This window comes from Bison bison, unplaced genomic scaffold, assembly GCF_000754665.1.
Source record: "Bison bison bison isolate TAMUID 2011002044 unplaced genomic scaffold, Bison_UMD1.0 scf7180017864139, whole genome shotgun sequence".
NCBI lineage: Eukaryota > Metazoa > Chordata > Mammalia > Artiodactyla > Bovidae > Bison > Bison bison.
In genome coordinates this window covers 11,182,949-11,191,367 of record NW_011494711.1, presented here as the reverse complement: position 1 = coordinate 11,191,367, position 8,419 = coordinate 11,182,949, and the positions used below count along the sequence as shown (strand labels likewise).

At 46.0% G+C, this 8,419-nt stretch overlaps 1 protein-coding gene across 1 annotated transcript in view; it reads left to right on the top strand.

The window, feature by feature from the left end:
- NR4A2 (nuclear receptor subfamily 4, group A, member 2) overlaps positions 1-4,210 on the top strand; it is an 8,192-nt gene extending 3,982 nt beyond the window's left edge. Inside the window, exons 4-8 of the mRNA XM_010840029.1 lie at positions 159-288; positions 703-866; positions 1,762-1,964; positions 2,356-2,534; positions 2,661-4,210. Of these exons, the coding sequence (XP_010838331.1) occupies positions 159-288; positions 703-866; positions 1,762-1,964; positions 2,356-2,534; positions 2,661-2,917 (933 nt within the window). The 3' untranslated portion in view covers positions 2,918-4,210. The remainder of the gene's footprint in view (positions 1-158; positions 289-702; positions 867-1,761; positions 1,965-2,355; positions 2,535-2,660) is intronic.
- The last annotated feature ends 4,209 nt before the right edge of the window (positions 4,211-8,419 follow it).

Below are 8,419 nucleotides of genomic sequence, written 5' to 3'. Positions count from 1 at the left end.
GGAAAAAGGAAAAAATAAAAAGGAGTTGTGTATGTGTTTGTTTATGGTGAGGGAGTGTGGACCCTGTCCTCTCAGAAATTGTCCCTGGATTCCCTGAATTGTTGGATTTTCAAGAGAAAAAAAAATTTTTTCCCGGCCTATATTGTCTCCTTTTGCAGCGCACGGTGCAAAAAAACGCGAAATACGTGTGTTTAGCAAATAAAAACTGCCCAGTGGACAAGCGGCGCAGGAATCGCTGTCAGTACTGCCGGTTTCAGAAGTGCCTGGCTGTTGGGATGGTCAAAGAAGGTAGGTTGGGACAACAGCCCACTCCCCAGTCTTCGCCTTTGGGAAACTGCTGCCCCTATCCTAACCCCGCTTTCTACTTCCCAGAGCCGGGCGAGGGGAAGTCGAGGGTGTCTCCGGCTTTCTCCCACCCGCCTCTGGCCTCTATGACCAGGCAGCTGCATGCCAGCCCATTCTGCCCAAGAGAAAGCCGCCAGGCCCTCCTCACCTTTAACTATACGACCCATTTGGAAGAAGACATAAAACAACCCCGCATTTTTTATGCTTCTCGTCAGTAAAGGCTTTACAAGCAGTGGGGCCCGGGCGCTGCCCGATGCAGGGGGGCCCCCGGCGGCTGTGGCCTTCCCTGGGGAGGGGTCTAGGCGGCAGCTGGGTCCCGCTTGGGAGAGCCGCGCTCAACCAACTGTTCCTTTGCAGTGGTTCGCACCGACAGTTTAAAAGGCCGGAGAGGTCGTTTACCTTCCAAACCGAAGAGCCCGCAGGAGCCCTCTCCCCCTTCGCCCCCGGTGAGTCTGATCAGTGCCCTCGTCAGGGCCCATGTCGACTCCAACCCGGCTATGACCAGCCTGGACTATTCCAGGGTAAGAAGCTGGAGGGGGTTTCATTTGGACAAAGCGACAGATGGGCAGGACCCCTTCCCCACACCTGTCAGTAACCCCTCAGGCCCAAGGGACAGAGGAGGCATGCAAGGGTCTGGCTTCACTGCTCTGGGCAGGGCCACAGAGGACGGATGGTGTTGCTGGGGGTGTGGACATGAGGACAGGGCAGGGGAAGGAAAAGAAGATGAGCCACAGTGGTCAGATCTCTTTAAGGCCCCTTCCCAGTACCTGGGTGCACACCAATACTCAGCACACCAATGCCTCTGATGCCCAAACCAGAGGCGATGCAAAAGCCCCCACTTGGGTTCTACCCCAGTCCTCCAAGGAGAAGCTTTAACCCCCACCTTCTCTGGGAGAAGCTGTCAGGGAGAGGGACAGCTGCTTGGGGTTGGGGAAGGGGAAGCGAGGAGGTGTCAGGAATGGCAGTGGGTGGGGGAATCAAGTGGTCAGATTCCTCTTTTACCCCAGCTATGAGGAATGTGTGGACTTTAATTGGAGGAAGTATGTCAGGCAACCTAGACGGCACTGCAATTTTATGAAGATTTGCAAAGGGTGACTCTGCTCAAGACCCACTCCGGCACTGGCATGAATACTAACGTGTCAATTGTTTTGTGGAGATAAGAGTGAACATTTCCCAGGGCTGGTTGGCACTGTATTTAGTCTGTATGAAAATGGTAATTTACATATTTAAAGCAGCGACCTCATAGCACCATCCCTAATTGAATTAATTGCCCCGGAACATCTAATTTCCTTACTGGTCAGAGAGAGGTTTAATTGTTATAAAAACCTGGCTCCCCTACTAGAAATGAGGTTAGCAATTTCACGGGTTATATATTTTAGAGAACCTCATTAAGTGCTTTTTAAAATGAAATTCCAGTTCCAGGCGAACCCTGACTATCAGATGAGTGGAGATGACACCCAGCATATCCAGCAATTCTATGATCTCCTGACTGGCTCCATGGAGATCATCAGGGGCTGGGCAGAGAAGATCCCGGGCTTCGCTGACCTGCCCAAAGCCGACCAAGACCTGCTTTTCGAATCGGCTTTCTTAGAACTATTTGTGCTGCGATTAGCCTACAGGTAATGGAAGGCTGGGAATGAAGGAAGAGAGGAATCAAGGAAAAGAAAGAGGAAAAGGGGGAAAAGGGTGGAGGGAGAAAGAGAGGAGAACAGATGTGAAATAAAAGAGAAGATAGGAAGGAAAGGGGAATAGATAAAAGGAAGAGAAGGGAAGCAGTGAGCATAGAAGCCTTGTATGAATAGAATGGAGGTGGGATAGGGGGCGTTCTTGATTGTTATGAAATTAGACCCTTTCAAGGTCCACTGGTCTACGTTTTATTAACTCTTGGGTAATTAGGTGCCTCTTAAATCCCTCATTTATTGCTCTTCAAGTAATTAGTTGTTTAGCCTTTTTTTTTTTCTCTCTCTCTCTCTCTTTTTCTCCCCTCTCTCTCTTTGGTATTAATTGCAGGTCCAACCCAGTGGAGGGTAAACTCATCTTTTGCAATGGGGTGGTCTTGCACAGGTTGCAATGTGTTCGTGGCTTTGGGGAATGGATTGATTCCATTGTTGAATTCTCCTCCAACTTGCAGAATATGAACATCGACATTTCTGCCTTCTCCTGCATCGCTGCCCTGGCTATGGTCACAGGTCAGTACCACAGGCACAGGGCATTTCTCCTCCTGAACTTTCCTTTCCCACCGATACTCCCTGGTCCTGTCAGCTAGCTAACTGCTTAGTGCATTCCTCTTTTGTTTCTGATTGTGTTTTCTGCAGAGAGACACGGTCTCAAGGAACCCAAGAGAGTGGAGGAGCTGCAAAACAAGATTGTAAATTGTCTCAAAGACCATGTGACTTTCAATAATGGGGGTTTGAACCGCCCCAACTATTTGTCCAAACTGTTGGGGAAGCTCCCAGAACTCCGTACACTTTGCACACAGGGGCTACAGCGCATTTTCTACCTGAAACTGGAAGATTTGGTACCACCACCAGCAATAATTGACAAACTTTTCCTGGACACTTTACCTTTCTAAGACCTCCTTCCATGCACTTCAGAGAAACTGGAAAGAAACCTAAAACTGTCCAGAGGGGGCAAGTGACAAGGGCAGAGAGATCCCCCTGAGCTGTCTCAGCTCTAGTCAGCCCCCTCCCCTTCCAAACACCCTGACCCTTGATCCCTAAAGAAAAAAACAGAAACAAAAAAACAAAAAACTGTTGCTATTTCCTAACCTGCAGGCAGAACCTGAAAGGGCATTTTGGCTCCGGGGCATCTTGGATTTAGAACACGGACTACACACAGTACTGTGGTATAAACTTTTTATTATCAGTTTAAAAATCATTTTATTGTTCAGAAGGAAGATTGCTAATGTATGATGGAAAACATTTGGCCACATTTGGTTGTTGCAGTTAAAATAAATGTAATACACATACACACACACACGTTGTAAGAGGACCCACAAGTATTGCCCTTTAAAAGATTTCAAAGTTTTCTGCTGTAAAGAAAGCTGTAATATATAGTAAAACTAAATGTTACGTGGGTGGCATGAGTTGAAGAAGGCAAAGGCTTGTAAATTTATCCAATGCAGTTTGGCTTTTTAAATTATTTTGTGCCTATTTATGAATAAATATTACAAATTCTAAAAGATAAGTGTGTTTGCAAAAAAAAAAAGAAATAACTACTCAAAAAAGGGACAAGCATGTTGATTCTAGGTTGAAAATGTTATAGGCACTTGCTACTTCAGTAATGTCTATATTATATAAATAGTATTTCAGACACTATGTAGTCTGTTAGATTTTATAAAGATTGGTAGTTACCTGAGCTTAAACATTTTCTCAATTGTAAAATAGGTGGGCACAAGTATTACACATCAGAAAATCCTGACAAAAGGGACACATAGTGTTTGTAACACCGTCCAACATTCCTTGTTTGTAAGTGTTGTATGTACCGTTGATGTTGATAAAAGAAAGTTTATATCTGGATTATTTTGTTGTCTAAAGCTAAACAAAACTTGCATGCAGCAGCTTTTGACCATTTCCAGAGTGCTTATAATATACATAACTCCCTGGAAATTACTGAGCACTTTGAATTTTTTTTTAACGTCTAAGATTGTCAGTTAATATATTATTTTATGTTTGAGTAAGAATTTTAATATTGCCATATTCTGTAGTATTTTTCTTTGTATATTTCCAGTATGGCACATGATAGGAATCACTGCCTTTTTTTCTATGGTGTATGACAGTTAGAGATGCTGATTTTTTTTTCCTGATAAATTCTTTCTTTGAGAAAGACAATTTTAATGTTTACAACAATAAACTATGTAAATGAACAGAATTTTGTCTTCTTTCTGGGTTAGGTAAAAATGATTACTAAACAGCAATATACAATAGACAGAGTTGGAGATTGATTTGGGATAGGTCATTTATTCAACATTTGAGTTTCAAACTGACAGCCTAGACCTATTCTGGCAAAAGGAACTGGAAAATTGAACTAATTATCCAGAGAATTCAGAACAACATTTTTCCTTAACCAGAACTTTCCAGTGTGGCAGCATGCATTTATCAGAATCAGGTGAGAATATCTCAACTCTTCTATTGACTTTGCTCTGAAAGCTAAGTGCAACTTTCATAGGAGAAGTTCAGAAGACCCAATAGCATTTGAACTTTTCCAGTTTTGAAGTCCTGTTGGGTTTTTTGTCTTGCATGATGTTTAGAAAGTATCTTTTTAAGACTCTGTCTACACAGATTTGAAGTGTATTGTATATAATCTCTGATTTTTTCCAATTCCTTGTAAAGGGTCTTGGAGGAAGAGTCAAGCATTTTGGTCCCTTTGGGTCAGTGGTCTTTGGCATAGAACAGAACTCAGTTAAAGACATTTCTTACAAATGTTTTCCTCCTTCAGTGAATAGTGATGAGGTTCAATTTGCTGTCTTAGAATAATATAGCTGTCTTAAAAGTTTCTCGGATAAAGAATAAAATATCAATTTGTCAGGCTCTGGTTCTTTTTAGGTACAAACAAACTATATCACAGTATCTAGGCTTCCACTCAGTACTAACTTTTGGCAAAAAAAGTAGTAAAGTCACTTTTGGTCTCAGCTTCCTCTCAGTGACCTGGTCCAGCTAGTCGTAAATTCTGGGACGTGTAGGATGGGGATGATTTTCTTCCTTGATCCTAGTGAGTTACAGATGGACTCCTGGTCACTGAAATTGACAAAAAGAGTAATTATTTTTTTAAATGCAGAGTTAGTAAATTGCCAGGAGAGTTCTCAGGTTTTATTTTTAGTTTACCTTTGCTTACTTTTTTTTTTAAGACATGTTTTGTGGGTCGAGCAACAGAGAGAAGGCAGGTCTCGGTGGTAATTTGAGGTTATTTTCATGTGATGCGCTTCTCTACAGGTAACTCTGAGAGGCAAAAGTTGGTGGCCACATAAAGAGATTAAAAAATAAGCGGAATGTTTGACGCCCTTGCTTTCTTGAAAAGATGAGGCTTGCCATTTCCTTTTATTTTTCACAACTTCTGCCCACTAATAAGCTGAGAGAAAGAGAAAGCTCTTTAGAAATGTTGGAGTCTGCAGAGCCGTCAGCAGTCTTCTCCCAGGTGTCTGCAGCCCGGAGACAATTACATCCCGACTCGGAATCCTCTAGAGTTGAACCCAGAAACGAACTCTGTTGCAGGTTCTCCCTTAAGGCAGCGGTTGCGCATCACCCGAGGCCAATGGGGTATCAGGTAGTGCGCCTCCCGAGAATTTGGGGTGAAAGGAGGGAGGGGTGACTCTCTCCCGTGTCCGCTTGCAGACTGAACCGGCTCCGCGTATATTTAGTTGTAATTCCTAAACTGAAAAGTGGCTAGCGCTTTTTCTGCTTCACAGTTACCGAGTCCGTTTCCAACTCCCCGCAGCGCACCGGGGTGTGCGGGGGAGCCTCGGAGATATCTCGCCTGCTGCTTCCGGGATCTGTGAGGTTGAGGACTTTGCTTGTCTTGGTCTTTCTAGGAGTAAAGGCCAGGAAAATCAACAGACACGCTGTTTTGCCAGAGACAGACTTTGTGTGGAACTTCTCTAGAAAGAGATGAAAACTTTATACTGGGGGCTTCGTATTCCCCTCCCCTTCCCAAGTCCCCTTAAGAATTTCAGTTGTTTGTGTCGTTTCAGCAATGAAACATGTTTTATCATTGTTAGAAGACATGACCAGACCCTTCTCAGTTCTGAAAGAAGGTCTAATTTCTTAGTCTTCACAGTTTCTAGACCCACGGTGAGGGGTTGCTTAGAATGCCCTGAATTGAAAATCCCATGGACGGAGGAGCCTGGTAGGCTGCAGTCCGTGGGGCCGCTAGAGTCGGACAGGACTGAGCGACTTCCCTTTCACTTTCATGCATTGGAGAAGGAAATGGCAACCCACTCCAGTGTTCTTGCCTGGAGAATCCCAGGAACGGGAAGCCTGGTGGGCTGCCGTCTATGGGGTCGCACAGAGTCGGACACGACTGAAGCGACTTAGCAGCAGCAGCAGCAGCAGCAGCCCTTAATACCAAACACGGATGAGCAGTGCAACAGCCTGTTACTTGGTGGGCTCCGCTTGTTTACCGTCCAGGCGACTGCCAAAGTCTCTCGATCCGACCTTGCGCTTTCGGAAAGGGATCAAGAGAGGGAAAGAGTGTTTGAATTTCTGGTCCTGATTCTAACAAGAGAGATAGCCTGGTCCCGGAAGCTCATAGCACCCTGCAGTGACAGCGGCACCCAACGACCTTATCCTGTGTATTTCTTTTTGCTGCTCCACTCCGTCCCTCGAGAGTCGATGTGCCCCCTCCCCCCAAAAAAACTTATCATAAGTCTTATTGGACACTGGTTCTCAGAGTGCAAGGAGCCGGCCAAGGAGAAGCAGATATTCCTGCCAACTTAAGAATGTCGCTTGAAGGTTCAATTTCACTTTGCTATGAGACTTTTGGCTTTATTTGCGCTTCAACGCTAATAGTCAATTATCTAATTGTATTTTAAACCTAGGCATCGGCAATGAATACTTTCAAGATACAAAGTCTGTGAAGGAAAACTTTCATTTCATTGTAATATTTTGGTCAGAGTTTTCCAGTTAAAGGTATATATCCATCCCCCTAGGCCCTATCCCGGATAGCGATACCAGGACACTTCCAAGCTTCTCCAGAGTTGCGCATCTGTGCGCCACCATCTCCACGCTTAACTCCGTATTGCGTGGGTTTCCTTTTTTATCCGCGGCGCGGTAGCGCGCGGAGAGTGAGGGCTCGGGTCTCCCCGGCCGGCCTTGCTTCTCGGTGTGAGAGAGGTGCTTGTTTCTGTCTCCAAGCCGTGTTGCTCGCCGTCACCTCAAAAATGGAGACAGGTTCTGTTAAGGTTGGGGGGGAGGGGAGAGAAGGTATCTAGTCCTGAGGATCTAAAAACTTTTTTTCTCCCCAGTATTATTTTGTCTGCTGAACAAGAGGTCTGGGAGTAAGTATCGCAAACATTCTCCTCCGAAAGGGGTTTTAAAGCTTCCTCCAGCCACACCTGTGCCCGCTATTCATTCGGGAATAGGAACTGTCACTGAGTGGGCGCGCCTGGAAATTTCTCAGCCGTCTAAGTCTCCTGTACACACCGCGAGTGGGACTTGACTCGGTTTTAGAGTCCCACGGGGGAGGGATGGAGTTTGGGGTCCCAGCCAATGCCCATTCAACCGACCCATCCCCCCACCCCGAAATGGGTCTCAGCCAGGACTAAAAGGAGCGCATCCGGTTGCAACAGTCTTCGAGGAAAAGTTCTGCCTAGCTCTGTGCATCGGGCAGAACTCAACCAGGGGATCTCATTTTGCGAAGCTGCGTTTTTTTGGGTTCAATCAGTTCAGTCGGTACTGGCTGACTTTATAGTGAAGCGAGATAAGAATTTGAAACAGGGCCGTCATTTTCTGGTAATTCGTTTTAAATAATAAAACAAGCACATGCAAACCCGCTTTTCATTTTTACTTTTAAATTTTACCAGAAATCCCAAATTGGATATTACGCAGAACCATTTAGGATGGTGAGGCTGTCATTTAAATCCATTTTCACTCGGTCTTTCCGTTTCCTGAGCACGGCTGGAGACGACAGCTGGGGCTCGAAGGATCTTTGCTCCGACTTTAATTTGGCTCTTCTTTAGGGAAATTCCCGCTTGCGTCCGAGGGCGCTTCGCGGAGCATGACAGCGGGGCTCCACCCCACGCCAGAGGCGTAAGGAAGTGGCTGCACCCCTATCTCCTAGCCGGGATGTGCGTTCCCTGTCTAACAGACAAGAGGCGGGAGAACTCCGAAGAACGAGATTCCAGCCGCTTACTCCCCACCCCACGCCTTCTCACTAGGCCCCCCTGCCAGCGTGGTCTGATTTTGAGGTCCCAGGATTACTGGAGAGATGCGTGTCTGTCTGTGGTTCGGGGATGTGAATGTGCGTAGGCACGCGCTCCAGCTCTGCCCGCTGCATTTTGGAGACAGGATTTGACTCCGCCGGTTGCACCAGGAGACTTTGTCCGGGGAGCCCTGGACCAATTAGAACGAACTCGCCCGGG